This window comes from Chelonia mydas, chromosome 19, assembly GCF_015237465.2.
Source record: "Chelonia mydas isolate rCheMyd1 chromosome 19, rCheMyd1.pri.v2, whole genome shotgun sequence".
NCBI lineage: Eukaryota > Metazoa > Chordata > Testudines > Cheloniidae > Chelonia > Chelonia mydas.
This window is the reverse complement of record NC_051259.2, coordinates 11,838,205-11,855,815: the sequence shown is the minus strand read 5'-3', so window position 1 is coordinate 11,855,815 and position 17,611 is coordinate 11,838,205. Positions and strand designations below refer to the sequence as shown.

The 17,611-nt window shown below is 59.2% G+C and overlaps 1 protein-coding gene across 7 annotated transcripts in view; it reads left to right on the top strand.

Moving 5' to 3' along the window:
- The window catches only part of LOC102937284 (peptide methionine sulfoxide reductase MsrA), a 43,314-nt gene extending 26,807 nt beyond the window's left edge, over positions 1-16,507 (top strand). For 2 of the 7 annotated variants that reach the window (XM_043532351.1, XM_043532350.1), the window contains exons 4-5: positions 6,766-6,872; positions 14,210-16,093. In XM_043532351.1, the coding sequence (XP_043388286.1) occupies positions 6,766-6,872; positions 14,210-14,386 (284 nt within the window). In that variant the 3' untranslated portion in view covers positions 14,387-16,093. Of the gene's footprint in view, positions 1-1,706; positions 1,812-3,047; positions 3,638-6,411; positions 6,632-6,765; positions 6,874-14,209; positions 16,094-16,215 lie in introns of those variants that run through there. The other 5 variants (XM_043532349.1, XM_043532348.1, XR_006286593.1 and 2 more) reach the window with 4 other exon arrangements.
- Positions 16,508-17,611: the final 1,104 nt, after the last annotated feature.

Below are 17,611 nucleotides of genomic sequence, written 5' to 3'. Positions count from 1 at the left end.
TGCAATCTGCTGATGCTGCCACTGCGCATGCAGACCCCATCCCGGGCAAGCACTTGTGCCCTTCCCATGGAGCTGCTGCAAAACCAGCCCTTGGCCGTGGCTGCTGCCCGTCCCCGCACGGCTCACTGGGCTGTCTGTGTAGCAGTCATTGCCTCACTGGGCTCCCCGTGCACCCATTCCTTCCCCAATTGCTATGCTGCCCCCCCACCCCCACCCCCCAGGTGGCTGATACTAAAGAGACCAATGTCCTCTCCCAGCCCCTCAGGGATCGGGAAGCATATGCAGCATTAGCAATCTTTAACTATTACCACCCTTAACTGCTGAGTGTCCCGAGCACAGTTCACACAAAGGAGAGGGTGCGGTCTAGTGGTTGAAGGAGGAGAGACCAAGATTCAGGCCTCTTGGTAGTTCTGCGAAGGGAGCATGGCCCAGTGATTGGAGGAGAGGAAGCTTCTATTCTTATCTGGGGGGGGGGAGGGGGGCGTTCTTTCTGGTAGAGCAGGGGGATTGGGAGTCAGGACTCCTGGGTTCCGTCATTGCTCAGGAGGACAGTGTGGTTTAGTGGTTAGAGGAGGAGACTGGGTGTTGGGATGCTGTGATCTGCAACGATTCTGGCTCCGCCACTGACTTGGGGTGCGACCTTGGGTGAGTCACTCCCCTGCTCGGGGCCTCAGTTTCTCCGTCTGTGAAATGGGACAAATGCCTCCCTGCCTCAGGTGCTGGGAGGCAGGTCCTGTGCCTGGGAGGAAAGGTGCTATAGCAGGGTGACATGGAATCACTGGATGGCGGCAGCATGGGTGCTAGCGTAGGAGGGCTGCTGTGATCTAGTCGGTGATGGTGCTGTTAACGGGGGGGAGGGCGGGGGTTCCTCTCATGTGCTGTTGTCTGCAGACTTGAGGGTGTGTCCCCTCCCTCACACCGTACCGCCATCCTAACATCTCCTCTGGCCCTGTGCTCTCCTCCCTTTAGCCCTGTCTTGCGATTGCTGGGCGCCAGGGCCTGACAGGCCTGCGAGGTGCAGTCTCCCACCCACACAGCTCCCTCTGCCCCCCCACCATTCTAGGCCACCTTCTGCTCCAGCATTAGCCCCCTCCTGAGTGGTGAGCATGGATGACGCCATGTTGTGTGATGGGCTGTAGGCCTAAAATGGCCGGACTCCTTGTCACCTGAGCCAGAGTTGGCGTGGGGTGTGAAAGGCACACCTTACCGCCGCCGAGCAGCGTCCCCTTTTGAGCGGGGGGCGGGGGGAGGCTTCAGCGCTGGGTTGGAGCTGAAGCCAGATGGACACAGACCTGAAAGAAGGTGCCCGTGTCCAGCCGTGACAGCAATCAACCACTGGTTTCGCAAGGGTTGTGGTGGATTTGGATTCCCCGTCACCGGCAATTTTAGACTCAAGATGGGATGTTTGTCTAAAAGATCTGTTCTGGGGGTTATTTTAGGGGCGTTCTCTGGCGTGCGTTGTACAGCAGCTCCGACTAGCTGATCCCAGTGGTCCCCCGTTGGCCATGGAGCCTATGAATCGCAGTTCAAATTGAACCTAGGTTACTCTGAAACCCAAAGCTTGGGGACCACAGAACAGGCTGTTGCTCAGCATCTCGGGCTAATTGATCAGGGGCGAGCATCCTCCTGCAGACGGATTCCTGTGGAAGGGGGCAGAGCTGCTGCTGAGCAGAGAGGGCTGTTTAACCTCCCTCGTCTCCCCCCAGGTCTGACCGGACACGCGGAAGTGGTCAGGGTTGTGTACGACCCACAGAAGACCAGCTATGAGGCCCTTCTCAAAGCCTTCTGGGAGAACGATGACCCCACCCAAGGTAAGGTTGGGGACGTTGTGTCCATAGGGTCAGCGAGTGGTGCCAGATGCAGCCGCTGTAACCACCTGTGTAGACTCAGGTTTTTGGCTGCAGCTCCCTGGCCTCCCCCGTTGTCAGCAGAGACGGAAAGTGAGCCATCTTCATCCCCCAAACCACCGGCCTGGATCTCTGCCGTGGTCTTGGGGCTTCGATCCTGCCCCAGAGGGCGACGGGAGCTCAAAGCTGTGAATGAAGGGCTGTGGTGCCCGTCCGCACCAAATGATGTAGCTCACTGCCCCTGTGACTCTTGTCCACACTGGGGACAAGAGCGACTCTCTCTGCTCATGGTGGGTGTCACCTGCTTCCATGGGCAGGGAAGACAGAGGCATGTGTAATCACAATCAGGGCAGCCCTACACCAGGCCTGGCCGGTGATGTGCTGCCTGGAGAAATAGCCCCGTTGTGCCCAGTGCTGCGCACGTGCCTAGTGAGATAGTATCTTTATCTCCGTTTTTCAGATAGGGGAAACTGAGGCACAGAAGGATTCAATGCCTTGCCCAAGCTCTCATATGGGGAGTCTGGGACAGTGCTGGGAACTGAACCCAGATCTCCTGAGTCCTAGTCCAGTATTTTACCCACAAGCCCTGACTGGTGCGAGCTGGCTCTCCGTCCATGGGCTTTGTCGGAAGTGAAGGATCCTCTGAGACCCACAGCCATTGCTTGGGGCTGGGTGGGTCTGTCTGTGGGTCCCCAGGCAATGCTGGGTGGTCCCCTCCCCCTTTGAGATCCAGAGCTACTCATTAATATTAAGGCCAGAAGGGATCATCACAACTGTCTAATCTGACCGCTAGACATCACCGTGTCTTGTGGGGCCGGGGGCAGACAGAGGAGGGATGCTGCATGGACCAGGTGCCGCTATCCAGCTCCCCACTGCCCCCCCCCCACCCCCCCAAAGGGTTCTCTGTCTCTTTAAATGCCTCCAGCCCCAGGATAGCTCTGCGGCACTGATGGGGATGCTACAGCTGACGGGGGGCCTCAGGAAGCTGGCGGGGGAGGGGCTCAGCTGCGCAGAGGTGGGGGTATTAAATAAAGAGGGGGCAGGGAGGAACGCCTGTTTGAAACCTGCATCACGTCGGCGGCGGGGAGGGAGAGAGGCCGGGCTGGGGCCCTGTTGTACCGAAGCATAATTTTAATGAGGAGATTAGCAGTCTCTGCGCGTCGCTGGCCGGCTTCTAATTGCGTGTTTGTGTTTTAACAGGCAATGTGTGCCCGCACCGCGGATGGGCAGTAGTGGGGAGGGGACACGGCCGGTGCCACCTACAGGCCCTGCAGCACTGGAGGGACCCTCCCTGCTCCCCCCCGCCCCTCCCGGCGCCAAAAAAACAGGGTTTACACTGGGCGAGGTGGCTGCAGTCTCCTGGAGGGAGGCTGGTTGGGTGTGTTCTGAGAGGGCCTGGTCCAGAGCATGCAGTCGACAGGGTGGGAGGCGAAATGGAGGCCTGGGGGTACGGGACTTGCCCGCAGGGTCGCAGCAGGTCAGTGGCAGAGCTGGAAATAGATCCCAGGGCTCCGGAGTCCCAGTCCGCTGCCCTACGCTCTGGACCAAGCTGTCTCCCTGGAGGTCCCTGATCTGTGTCCATGGGCGGGGGGGGGGGGGGTTGTGCCTTTTACCCCTTGCCTCCCCCCACAAGACCCTCTAACGCCTCATGTAAATGGCCCAGTCTTGGCTGGCTCCTGACCATAGGGCCCTCGGCCCACCGAGCTCTTATCAGGCCTGTCCCAGAGGGCAGTCCCATGCCCTCTCGTGCCTTTCCCCCACAGTCTGGGTGCCTCCAGGAGCTGAGGCCGTGGGGGGGAGGTCGCTTTCCCCTTGTTGAGCCAGCTGTGGGCTGAGCCATCCCCCCTGGGCGCCCAAGTTACCCAAACAGGGCCCCGTGTTCCCCCAGAGTTGGGAGGCGCCGAACAGTTGTTCCCATGGGGTCCCCAGGGCCTCTGGCCCCGAACAGCTGCCTTGGCCTCTGCACTGCCTTGGCCTGGCTCCTTGGTTAGCTCAGGGTGTTTCCCATATGGTTTTGTATGAGCACCCCTCCCTGCTGGCTGCAGGCCCAGTGCCCTCTGGCTGGACTGCTGCCCCTGGGACAGCACCTCGCAGCTCAGCGCTTGGCCCCTGGACCAGCTCCCGTATTCAGCCACTGACTCTGTGGGGTCGGGCCCTGAAACCGTTGGGGTGGAGGGGGAGAGGAGACTGGTTAACCCTCTGAAGGAACACTTGGGCCCCGGGCTGGATTTACAAGCCCTTGGACAAGGTGCAGTTGGCCTCAAAGGGCTGCAGGGGAAGGGGTGTGTGGGGTGACACGTCTAGCCTGACACAGCCCGTCCTAGCCGGTGTCCCCACTTGCTATAGCACCGCTCATCCGTGGCGCTAAGTGCACATGCCTCAGTTTCATAGATGGGGAAACTGAGGCATAGAGGGGTGCAGTTCCGTGCCCAAGGACATGCATGGTAGAGCTGGGAATTGTACCATCCCAAGGATTGGACCTGTGGTGCTTCTAGACTTGCCCAGCAACACCTGGGTCTGAGGTGCTCCCTGTGCCATGACCCCCAGCTCTTGCCTCCGCTGCCCCCTGCCTGCAGCCTCTGCGGGGAGCACCCACCGTGGGACCAAAGGAAGCTGAGACCTCCCAGAAGGAGAGAGGTGAAGATGGATGGGCAGCCCTGGGCAGGCGCCTCCTAAACACCCCCCTTTCCGTGTCCTTTGGGGACCAATTGGATACACACAGACACAGACACACACACCTCTGCAGAGCAGGGAAGGTTCCCCCTTCCCCTAGATGAACTGGCCTTTCCTTGTTTAACCAGATCATCCCCAGCCACGCCATGGAGACGGGATATTGACACGCCAGCACTGGGAGAGTTTAATGCCCACACGTGGCTCAGAACATCCCTCTCTTAGCGTGTGATGCCAGGAGCCTTCCAGCTACCACCAGCCTGACTGTCGGCCCCTCCTGCTCACCCCCCGCTCTGATTCCCTTCCCCATGCAACTCGGGGGCTCTGGTCTCTCTCTGGGGCAGCTGGACTAGCAGGGGCAGTGAACAGCTCCACTATCGCATCTCCCTCCACCCCATGCTGCCTGGTGCTGCCTTCCCTAGGCCCCTCCTGGCAGCTTGAGGGCCCCTACAGCCAGTCCGACCCCTCCTCTCTGGCGCATCTGGCTGAGAGGATGCCCATGGGGCCTCCAATCCCTCCTCTGCCCCAATAACTCCCAGCCCCCCTCCAGGGCGTCCCATTACTGCACTGAGCACCATCCCCAGTGAGTGGCAAACCTGAGCACCGTAATTTATGCAGATTAATAACCGGCAGCAGCCACTGGGCTGACAAGGAGCTCAGAGGGTGCCTTAGATTTGTGTACAGCTGTGATTAACAGCCCATCCCGTGACAGGAATAGTAATCGGAATGGCTGTGCTGGGGGCGTGGGCAGCCAGGCCACTGAATTGACTTCCTGGCCTGGCCTGAGCTCTCCCTTTGGGAGTTCCTGGTCACTGGAAGGATTGGGTGGGGGCCGCCTTGAGCCCAGGGGAGCTCTGCCGGTTCCCGCTGGCTGGGTGTCTGTCTGGACCGACTCTGGTGGGGCTCTGCCGGTTCCCGCCGGCTGGGCGTCTGGCCCCACCGACTCCGGTGGAGCTCTGCCCCAGGATAACGCTATTTCCCCTCCCCTGAAGTGGGTTATGGCAGGATCCTTCAAGCACCTGGGGCCCCTCCCAGTACTGGAGGTTGGGGGCAGCGGAGCTGATGGCTGATACTCTGCTGGGACCTGGGAGGAAGAAGAGGGTGAGGACGGCTGAGATGGAGAATCCATCTAGGGGAGAGAGGGGCTGGGTTGGGAGGAAAAGCTCCTGGTGGCCCTGGGTCCTGTTTAGCCTGACTCCATTCCCCTTTCGCTAGCATTGTGAGGGGTGCAGCCCATTTGGGGTGGGGGGTGAGGGAAAGGGAGGTTCAGAGCATGGCAAGACTGGCTTGGGTGTCCCCTCCCCCTGCAGAGAGAAAGGCCGTAGTGGGACTGTGCACTGGGAACTCCCTGCTTCCAATCCTGCCTCATCTATTGACACCTTCAGGGAAGCCGCTTCCCCTCCCTGTGCCTCAGTCTCCCCCATCTCACGAGGACCATGCTGACCTACCCAGTGGTCAGTTAAGCACTCGAGCGGTGCCCTGCCCACCTCTCCATTCTGTCTCCTGACTGGCTCTTCAGTTGATGAGATGGGACAGGCTATGAGGGTAGACCAATGGCTGGTCTATTTGGCCAGGCCCTCCAAGTTAAGGATGCGGGGGTAGGGAGGCTCATGGGGGCTCTGCCCATGTCCCTTTTCTGTGGATAGGAGGCAGCTGGCAGGGGTGCCAGCCTAGCACCACTCAACAGTGCTCTAGTCACGCTAACCTCTGCTGCTGTATCTCTGGAGCAGCGTTCATGCAAGGCGCAGTGGTTAAGGTTCTAGACTGGGACTCAGGGGATCTGGGTTTAATTCCCAGTTTTGCCACAGACTTCCCGTGGGCAAGTCAAATCTCTCTGGACCTCAGTTGCCCATCTGTAAAACGGGGATAATGATCCTTCTTTTGTCTTGTCTAGTTGCAAGCTCTTTGGGGCAGGGACTGTCTCGTTATGTATCTGTACAGCGCCTAGCGCAGCTGGGTCCCTGATCTCGGTGCTGCCATAATAATGGAAGCTCCCACCGGCTGCTGAGACAGGGTCATGCGTTGTTTGAATGGTGGAGCAGAAGGCGGCCATTGAAAATCAGCAGCCTGCCCTGAGCCAAATGAATCCGACAGGCTGTGCCAGCAGGGATGAGGTTAGCCCTTGAGTTCAGTGTGAATGCTCTTTTGGGGGGTGAAGGTTATGCTCGGGCGCCTCTCTTTGGCGATCCCGGTGTGCCTGGACACGGGGCACCCTCTGTCCCCTAACGTGCGGCTTGTTGTCTTTCAGGCATGCGGCAAGAGGAGGATGTCGGCACACAGTATCGCTCAGTCATCCACACGTTCGGAGCCCAGCAGAGGGATGCTGCCCTGAAGTCGAAGGCAATATATCAACAGGCAGGTTTGGAGCAGAGCCTGTTCCTGTGGGGTGAACCAGGCTGCGTAGCATCTCTTATGCGTTATCTTGTCCCTCAGTGAGCAATGGCTGGTAGCTGTTCCCTGCATTCCACTCACCTGCAGGTGTAAGGGGATGCTCTTCTCACAGACTTACTGTCCCCAAAGATCTACAGCTCACAGTAAGGCAGGGGGCCGGCGTGGGAAATCAGTGTGGGGGGGTGTTTCATCCAAACTCTGACCTTGATCCCAAACTCTGCTCAACATCCCAGAGTATCCAGATGTTTCTGCTAAAATGGGCGGTGAAATAGTGAACCATGTTGCCATGTGTATCGTTATCAGTAGGCTCCAGAGTTAACACCCCGTGTCTAGGGAGCTGTTTGTACTTCTCAGAGCGGCTGCTTCAGGCTGCCTGCCAAAGGGCTGGAAAAGCTTTGTTTGCAGCTGTCGGGCCTAGAAATGTCATTGGTTAAAGCCCTGGGAGCTCCCATTCTGCAGAACCCAGCTGGAGCGGCATTGCCGGCTGTATTGACCACCTGCCCTGGGTCTGCCCTGGGTCTGGGGCCGTTGCTGTAGTGCCGAAGGAGGCTTCTTTCGCCAGGGCTGCCTTGGACCTGGCTCTGTGAGTGCACCAAATGCTGGGGAGTCTCCCCTGGTGGAGGGGGTGGGGAGCTGTTACCCTGGCTTCTGCTGTGTCGGCACATTCCCAGCTGCTCCCCCTCCCTGCTGCGGCTAGGCTCTGCCCTCTGAGCTGTGTCCTGTGGTGGGGAGGGAGGGGAGACAAAAGGGAGGCAAGGCCTAGTTAGTTAATTACCCCGGTAAGGCCCTTCATGCCTTTCTGATGAGGAAGGGGACTGGGGGATATACCAGTTTCCTTGGCAACCTGCCGCCACGGCAACTGGCAGCTGGGGCTGGGGGTGGGATGTGGGGGGTGAAGGCCATTGACTGAGACAGGTGCAGCATCCCCCGAAAATGATTCACGGCCTTAAGCGGTTTGCCCCCAGCCGCCGTTGCTGGGACAATGAAAGGCGACCTGTTTAAATCCTGCACGTGCCGGGCAGATGCGGCGCGTGTGTGTGTCTGGGTGGGGTGCGGGGGATCATGATGGGTTGCAGGCAAGGCCGGTGGAGCGAGTCTCTGGTGGGCTGCACAGCCTTGGGCTAGTCCGTTGCAAGATCAAGGGGCTGTGTTTGCAACAGCGGCCCCTGCGATCGCTGCTGAGCGCAGAGCTGTGCCGCAGACTCTTGTGGGTTGAGAAAATCCTGCGGCGGCAGGGCACCGGGCTGGGAGCCAGGGGAGCCAAGTTCTAGACCTGGAGGTGCCATGGACCTCCTGGGGGACCATGGGTCAGGCCTTGTCTGAACCAGTATTTTAGCCACTGGCACAAAGTTACAGGCACGATTGCCATGGCTGCAGCTCACCTTGGACTGATGCTGGGGAAAGCCACACTGGTATAGATAGTGCTGTACCTATGTGAATCCTGTCCACACTAGGGGCCTGCACTGGTGCAGCTACACGAGGGCCTAAAACCTAAGCATAGACAAGGCCGAAGTCACTGCTTCTCTGTGCCTCAGTTTCCCCATCTCTAAAATGGGTCAGGATCCACTGATGGAAAGAGCAAGGCGAGGGATTTTACCCCCTCCCCAGACAGAGTGAGCCTTAGCACTGCTCTAACACATGACATCTCCCTGGGGCGGGGAGGTGAGGGGGGGCTCATCCTTCCAAGCAAAGGGTGTTTCCCATTCGCACGCAGCAGTACAGGTGCTTCCAAACGTGGGTGCCAATCTCCCTACACCTCGGGGAGCGAGTGTACTCCGCATGTGCTGCCCCCGTCAGCTGTCTGACTGCGTCATCCAGCCCAGGACTTGGGCTGACTCCAGCTGGTGTTAGTCAGGGAATCGCAGGTTGTACCAGCCCCCCCCGCCACGAAAGAATCCCCTGTTCTATTGTACAGCCTAGTCCTGGCTCTTCTCTATAGCAGGGACACACCGGGGAATCTCCTTGGAGAATTGTCCATCGGTCCCTTAATGGCTAAGCCACATAGACACTTGCCATAAAATAGATCCATGTAGGACCTGATTCTCAGAGGTGCGGAGCGCCAGGAACTCAGGGTGGCTGCTCGGCGTAGCATCAGTGCTCATGAAAATCCAACCCATACGGTTACGAGTGGGTTGGATTTTCATTTCCTGAGTGGTGATGGGCTGAATCCTGCCGTTTCCACGGTGACAGTGGGCCCAGCTCTGAGCTGCCGCGCTGGCACGGATCCAGAGTCACTCCATCTCCAGGGGGTTACGGTGGATTTCCAGAAGCGTGACGGAGATCAGAATCCATCCATGTCTCGGGAATCCCCGGTGACATGTAACGAGGCTCAGTGCCAACAGCTCGGCTTCCCGCAGCCTATTAGCCATGCAAAGATATTCCCGGGCAGGGGGGAAAATATTCCATCGCCCCATTCCCGAGGCTCAGCCTGGGCCTGGACTCAGTGACAGCAACAACTTTGCATTTATTAATGGGACTGAGGGAGCCGAGCAGCGTGGTTGGCAAGTGCCTCCTGGGATCCTGTCTCCATAGCTCTCTCTCCTCTCCCCACCCAGATTCCACCTCCACTGGAATGAGAATAGCACCCAGCGCAGTGCTGTCCGTCTCTCCCGGGACAGCCGTGTGGCATCTTCCTCAGCTGCCGTGGGGACAGGTGTGCTGCCGACGGCCTTCCCCAGTCCTGGGTTCTGTTCCTGGCTCTCTGACCTGGGGCAAGTCACGGCCCTGCTCTGTGCCTCAGTTTCCTCATCTGTAAAATGGGGATAATGCCCCTGACCACCTCTGTCATTCTCCTCTGAGCTTTGTGGATGAAAAGTGCTAGATAAGAGCTTACCTGGCCCCTTAGCCAGCCACTAAACTCAGCCCTCTTCCCTGACCTGCATTTCCTCTGCAAGAATCCCCAAAGCCCCCACCTAGGCAGAGAGGCGCTGGCCTCTGCCCTTGGGCAGGGGGAAGCTTAACCAGTCAGGGAGGAGCAGGGGTCTGACATGATCTGGGCAGGAAAGGGACACTGATCCCATGGCCATGTGCTGCTCTAGACGGCAGGGCTGAGGCATGGGGGTGAGGTACCCTGCTCTTGGGGTAAAGTCTGTGGCTCTCCAGGGCCCCCATCTCATCTCTGCGTGGGCTGTCACCAGCAGGGGGTTCGAATCCCCCTCCCTTCATTTGCAGTGGCCTGTAGCTTGGGGCTGCTGCTCGCTCGGTTGCCACCACGGCTCCTCCCCCAACTTCAGGCCCTGCTGGGTTCCAGTTAATTAACTGGGCCTCCTTATCGGCTCCCGCACCCGGCGTCTTCCCCCCCCCCAACATGTGAATTAACTCTGCCCGCCGATAAGCTGCATTGTTCTGGGCCCCGGAGAAACGCAAGTCTCCCCCCTCCATCTCCTCCATCCGCTGGAAAGTCTCCAGAGCCACCGACTCCTTTAATGCAATTAACGATGCGCCCCACATCAAAGAGCTGGCTGACAGCTGATGGGAGCCACAAGGGGTTTTTCCCCAACTGGAGACAAACCCCACTTGCCTCTAAATCAGCCCCTCCCCTTCCCCAGTATCCTCCTCCTAGTAGATACCTGCGCCCTGACATAAAACCCCCTTCTCAGCACCTCCGCCCATCACGGCTTGGCTCAGTGAGTGACTGAGAGCGGCCCTGACAAGTGGCATTTCTCCTTTTCTTGGAACAGCCAGTTCAGCCCTTTCAGAGGTAGCTGTGTCCAGGGGCTAGAACACAGGGCTCCAGGGCGGCTGGAGATCTGGGTTCTATTCTGTCTCTGCCATAAACTGACTCTGGGGCATCTCTGCCTCAGTTTCCCCTCATCTGCCAAATGGGGATAATGGTACCAGGGAGCCTTCGCAAATAGCCAATAGGACTGGGTGCCCTGTTGTACCAGGTCCGGTATGGACATAGTTCGGTACGGACCTTGCCCCAAAGGGCTTGCAATCTGAGGCTGTGTCTACATGCGCAGTAAGCCCGGGCTTGTAAACTCGGTGTTTCCAGGCCCACACTAGAGTGTCCACACTGCATTGGAAACCTGGGTTTACAATGGGCGACCTCAGTGCTCTGTCATGCTAACACGTCCGCACTGCGCTGTGCAGACCTTGTGACTTGGGTCTGTGGCTTGCCGTGTGTCCACACTGCAAAATGACAGGGCTGAGGCCTGAGTCAAGAGTGGGATTTGGGCTCTTCTCCGCCCCCTAGCAGGGTCCTACGACCTGGGTCCCGAGTGCTTGCTGAGCCAAGTCAGACACATGTGTGTGTGGATGGAAGTGGGGCTTGGGCTCAAAGTGGGTGAGAACCCAGGCTTCGTGTGCAGTGTAGACATATCCTATGGAGACAAGCAACAGGAAAGTTCAGAGGGAGCAGAGCTGCCCCTGGATGTATCCACGCTCTATAAGAGGATTTGGTAAAAATTAACAGAGGTCGCCAGGTTAGACTCCTGGCCCCTCTTGCCTCCTTAATGATGCTGCTTTGATTTGTCTAATTCTCTTCTGTTTTTGTACGTTGTATGTTTTTGCTGCAGTAGAACAGACTCCCCAGCACTCTGGCAGGAAGGCACTGTGATCTAGTGGTTACAGCAGCAGACTACAAAGCTAAGACCTCTGAGCGCTAGCGAGGGAGTTTGACCAGAGCGTAGGTGCTGAGGATTGGGACTCCTGGGTCCTATTCCTGACTCTGTCGCTGCCTGACCTTGGGCAAGTCAGTTTCCCTCTCTGTAAAATGAAACTAACAATCCTTAGCTCCCACCCAGGGATGGCTCAGATGCTGCCCTGATGTGGCCTAGAGAGAGAGACAGAATGCTTGGAAGACCTTTTAGTAAAGGCCTTTGAAGTCCTTGGATGAAAGGGGTGCTCAAAGAGCAAATCGTTCATGATGAAGAGCTGCACAGCCAGGACAGTGGCCCTTGCAGGGTTACTGGTTCCATGGAAGCCAGCTGGAATACTGGGGATCTAATGTGGAAACACTCCCCTATGGATCTAGGACACGCTTCTCGCTTAAGGGAAGAATAGTGGTTCTCGTGATCTTTTTTTTTCCCCTCCATCCCTTTCCCCACATAAGCCTTTGTTGGAGAACTGAGCTCTTCCCAGTGAGTGTGGGGAGCACTCAGGTTCTTAGAGCAGGGCTTGAACCAAAGGCCTCTGGATTTAAAAACATGAGTCGTTCTTGCCTTCGCTAAAGGCTAGGCCCCTTGTGTCAGAAGGGCAGCTGCAATCGTAGACTCATAAACATCTGATGTGGGCCAGCCACTAGAGGGAGACAGAGCCCAACATTAGTGTACGGTGGATTACTAGAGGCTGGTGGTATTGCATGTAAACTGTGAAATCCCCAGTCACCCACCATCACGCATGGAAAGCGGAGGAGCAGAAATTGTTAAGCATAGCAAGGGTCCAGTCACAGCCTTGGGAGCCCCTGCCCATGGTCACTGAAGGGCAGGCTCTGGAGGAGAAGCCGGGTCCCCAGGCAGTGACGTGGAGGGACAGTTCTGACGTGCTCATTCACCCCTGCAATCGCGGTAAGGGACCTGCCTCCATGAGTGTATCTAACTCTGAGGCTATACCCCTCTCCTGGCTCTCACACAGAGCCGAATGTACAGAGTCGCACCTACGGCTTACCCAGCGGACCGTGCTGAGTGCTAGGATTTCCGGGGGCGTATCCCAGGGGCCTTAGCGCCTCGGCACCGGGAGCCACGGTAAGAATTAGTTTGTGGTGTGCGAGAACTAGTCCTTCCCCGAGCAGGTGCAGATTCATTTTTAACCTCCCCCTTTTCAGCAGCGGCATTTCCGCCCTGGCGCGCTCCTCGCTTCTGTCCATTCCAAGCCACGCGTCTGCTGGCTGAGCCACTCCTGCTGGCAGGGGCCTGGCTCGTGTAGCGGAGCAGGCGTTCGGCGAGGCGCTGTCTGAGACGCAGAGGGGTTAGTTCCCGGCAGGCTGGAAGGGGTGCCCCACTGATCCCCTCTCTCGCCGTGTCTAGGTGGCTTTCTCTGCTCAGCACACCTTGTGTTTTGCAGAGCGTGCATGGAGGGGCCTGGCTTGGTCTGAGCTCAGACCCTGCAGAGGGGGTTGGTGGTGGGGGTGAACTGCTCCCTTCTCACCCCACAGCCTGCCCTACCTTTCCCCCTCTCTTTCCTTCCCTGCTGGGATCCCATGAGCCCAGTCCTCTCACACACACACTGGAGCCACGGATCTGCACCAGGGGCTTTGCTCACATAATGCCTCTGTTTGGGGGTGTTAGCCGGGTAGCCGCCAAGCCAGGCTTGGAACCCGTTAGGGAAATGGGTATCTTACAGCCCCCTTGTGGCCAGTCTGGTGTACTGCAACCCCTGCACAGTTCCTATTGGTATCCAGGGTGGTCCTAGCAGGGGCTGGAGGATCCCCTCGAAAACCCGGTTCTTGTCTGTTAGCTCGGCGATGACAGTGGCTGTCTAAGGAAAGAGGGTGCGGGGTGCAGCCCTAGTCCCAAGTTTGTTCTCTGGCAGCCTGGATCGTGCTCATCCGCTCTGGTTCTATTGTTCTGACACATGTTCAGGGTGGGCCCATCGTTGCGGTGTCCGGGCTGGGCCGGCGCTGGGAAGGGTCTGTGTGAGCTCTAGATAGGTATGTTGTGTTGGCTAAAGAGCTAGTTTGACACAAACACCTCTGGTCTCCCAGTGAGACTAGCAGTTGCTGGCAGGTCTCTTCCTCACCAACTCCTTCAAGTTCCTGCTCCTATTTTTAAGGTGGTTTCCTTTAGGGGAACTTGCCTAGCAGTCAGAGCAGGGGACTGGGAGTCAGGACTCCTGGATTCTATTCCCAGCCCTTCAACTGACTTGTCCAAGGCCATATACCAATGTAAACCAGGGTTCACACCTGCTGCCTGCCTCCCAGGGGTGCTGCAGGGTTTAACTGCTGCCCGGGGCTGGAGCTCTTGGGACTTGTTGGCCAAGAGTGTCCCTGAATGGAAGTGAATAGAAAATGCTTACCGCCCCTCCCCCCAAATCAGATTCCCGGCCTACTGCTGTGTATGCCCAGCACCAGTCCCCACGCCCCCTGCCCCTGGTCTGGGAAGCGGTCCTGGTGAGCTGCTTTAATTTCTCTCTCCCGCTAGCTGCCGCTGGGTTTTTGGCGGTGGTGTCCCTGCTGTGGTTCCTCTCCCCAGATCACATCACAGCCTCTGCCCCGAGGTCCCATACTAGACCAGTGGGGAAGCGTGTAAGCTTCCCCCCCAACGCCTGTCAACCTGGAGGCTTGGCTCCAGCTGGTGATGCCGCTTGCTCCCTTTCCAGGTGTACTAAGCTTGACATCCTTTCCTTCTGTCTCCTCTCCTTAGGAGCTGGCTAAACGGCAGCTGGGGCCCATCACCACTGAAATCCAGGCGGCCGGGGAGTTCTATCACGCAGAGGATTACCACCAGCAGTACCTGCACAAGACCCCCAAGGGATACTGCGGCCAAAAGGGGACCGGCGTGGCCTGTCCCATCTGCCCCGCAGCTGAACAAGAGTCATGAAGGGAGTATGTCTGGCAGCCATGGCGATCAACACCCGCTAGCAGTTGCCATGGGAACGGAAGCAGCCTCACACCTCATTTTACGTGACCATTGGGAGTGCAGGTGGCTTTTCTTTTCCCGGCCACCTCTGGACCCAGCTGGACAGCCTGATTCACAGACGTGACGGGTTCTGCACTGGGCCAACTGCCCCTTGATTCCCTTCCTGCCCTGCGTTAATGGGCGGTTGCCATAGCGCTGGGGATGTCCAAGGGTTTGCTCTGGGTCTGATCCCCGGCAAGGCACCAGGGTTCAGAGATCACCCCTCGGTCCTGGTCACTTTGCCGTTGCCTCCAGGCTGGGGGGGGGCTTAGCCCTGGTCTCGTTGGCCCTGATTGAAGAGGAAGCCTCCCGGAGCTGATCCCGCACAATCACCAGCTACTGCTGGCTCCTCGTCCTGATCTGCTCGCACCTATGCCCCCCTTCCCTCCAGAGCATCCTCTGGGGTCGCCTCGATTCACTGGGAGGCTGGAGCATAGGAGAGGGGGTAACTTGCTTGCTAACCGCCTGGAGAATTTCCTCACTCCGTTGCCACGGCCACCGCAGCATCTGTCAGACATGGGCCAGCGGGACTGGCCAGGGGATGGGGCAACCTCTGTTCCACAACGCAAGGCAAGGCCAAGCGTTTTCAGCCTCCTTTGCTGCTGGATTTGGGAGGGTCTGGACAGAGGTGCCCAGCAAACGCGCTGCTCTCTCCACCTGGCTTTGGTAGACAACCCTGGGAAGGCTGCAGCCCTCCCCTGCTGCCAGCTGGAGCCTTACCCCTCACGTCTGGGGAGGAGACACCTCTCATAGGCTGCTGTTTGCTTGGCTGCAGAGGGCACCCTGTCCTTTACTCTCTGCTCTCCCACTGCCTGGTGAGGGCAGGGGCCCTGAGGAGTCACTTGCTCCAAGCCCCCGCTGGCCAAAGGGGAGTGATGCTAGCCCAGGGCTGTTCCCGCACTCCCTGCCGGGGCTGCACTAACTCATATGGTCCTGGGGGGTCCCACCCCTGCTTTGGGATTCCCAGCCAATGGCAGCACCCCACAGGCACTTATTTCACCGACGGTTCCCCAGGAGCCTGCCGTTCCCCCACCCGTGTACATGTCTATTGCTTCCTCAGGGCCTGCTGGTGCCCTCTGAAGAGTTTACTCCTGCCCCTCACTGCAGTGATCTCCAGCACGGCCTTGCCCTCTCGCTGAGCAGGAGATCATCTTCTTCCCTATTTCTACCTGGCCCTGTGTCCTCCCTGGTCTTTCTAACCCAGCCAGTCCCTCTGACAGGCTCCCCTGAGCTCCCATCACATGCTGCCCTGCCCACTGCATGTGCCCAAACCCACCACCCGAAAGGCAGATAACTAGGCACAGGTGGGGCTGAGCCCAGCTCCCCTTAAAGGGCCAGCCCCCCAACCCACCCCCCGTGACAGCAGCAGCCGCCATCCAGTCTGGTCAGTTCTTGGGCACAGAGTCTGGCACTGCACCAGCAGGGAGACCCTGTGCTCAGTGCCAGCGTCGCCTACTGGTGGTGGGTGAGCGGGCGTTTAACTCCACGGGGCAGAGAGGTGGCATTTAAAATGATGCTCACACGGGTGGGGCTGGCCTTGTTCTTAATTGGCCCGTGCCATTTTGATCCTCTGAAATGATTCAGCGTCTCCTGGGCTGCGCTGAATAAATGAAAGGATTGATTTATTGACGGCAGGGGCTCGTGTTGTGTCTGGGCTGATGAATGTGGTCGTGTCTCTGTGCTGATGCAGCTCCTAGCCTGTGTCGGGGCATGATGTGGGGAGGGGGGACGTGATGTAAGAGGGGCTCAAGGTAAAAGGGGTAGTGCATAGCAACCTCCAGAAGCCAAAGGCACTGGCTTGCTCACAGCTCCTGTACCTGGTGTTGCAGTTACAAGCCGTTGCCCGTTCAGCACATGAGTGTAAAGTGCCCATGGCTTTCGTGCTTGGGTAGAGAAATGGGGAGTTAACTGGGCTTCAGATGTAACAAATCCTTGATAGCTCTTGATATCTGCACCCCTTAGCCCCTAGCAATTTCCCAGTAGGGTTCCTCCTGCCCTGAGAGCACAGACTCCTGCCACTAGAGTCAGAGGTAATCCCCATTAGCAGTATAGTGGTGAGCTGGAGCTGGTTCGCACGAACCGGTGATTAAATTTTGAAGCAGTTTTAGAACCGGTTGTTAACCCGCTTCCCTGCAGGGGGCGCTGAGGCTTTGCTGGGCTCTGGCCGGGAAGTGATGTAATTCCTCCTCCGGCCACCGGGGGCGCTGAGCTGCGGGAGCCACGTGGGCTACTGCCTGGCCCTGGGCACGAGCCCTGGTGCTGCTGCTGCTCCCCGGCCCTGGGGCTCCCGCTGCTGCCGGGTGGGTGCCCGGCTGCTCTGCTGGGCCTGGGCTGCGTCCTGCTGCTCGGGCTGTTCCCCGTGAGCACCCACCCCCCTGCCTGCAGCCACCCCCTGCACCCCCTGCCTGCAGCCAGCCTCTGCCTCCAGCCACCCCCTGCACCCGCAGCCAGCCCCTGCCGCACCCCCTGCCCTGCCTCCAGCCACCCCCGCACCCCCTGCCTGCAGCCACCTCCTGCACCCCCTGCCTCTAGCCACCTCCTGCACCCCCTGCCTGCAGCCACCTCCTGCACCCCCTGCCTCCAGCCACCCCTGCACCCCCTGCCCGCAGCCAGCCCCTGCCCGCAGCCACCCCTGAACCCGCAGCCAGCCCCTGCTGCACCCCCTGCCTGCAGCCAGCCCCTGCCTCCAGCCACCCCTGAACCCGCAGCCAGCCCCTGCCGCACCCCCTGCCTGCAGCCAGCCCCTGCCTCCAGCCACCCCTGCACCCGCAGCCAGCCCCTGCCGCACCCCCTGCCTGCAGCCAGCCTCTGTCTCCAGCCACCCCCGCACCCTCTGCCCGCAGCCAGCCCCTGCCTCCAGCCACCCCTGAACCCCCTGCCTCCAGCCACCCCTGCACCCTCTGCCTGCAGCCAGCCCCTGCCTCCAGCCACCCCCTGCACCTGCAGCCAGCCCCTGCCGCACCCCCTGCCTGCAGCCAGCCCCTGCCTCCAGCCACCCCTGAACCCGCAGCCAGCCCCGCCGCACCCCCTGCCTGCAGCCAGCCCCTGCCTCCAGCCAGCCCCTGCCGCACCCCCTGCCTGCAGCCAGCCCCTGCCTCCAGCCACCCCTGCACCCGCAGCCAGCCCCTGCCGCACCCCCTGCCTGCA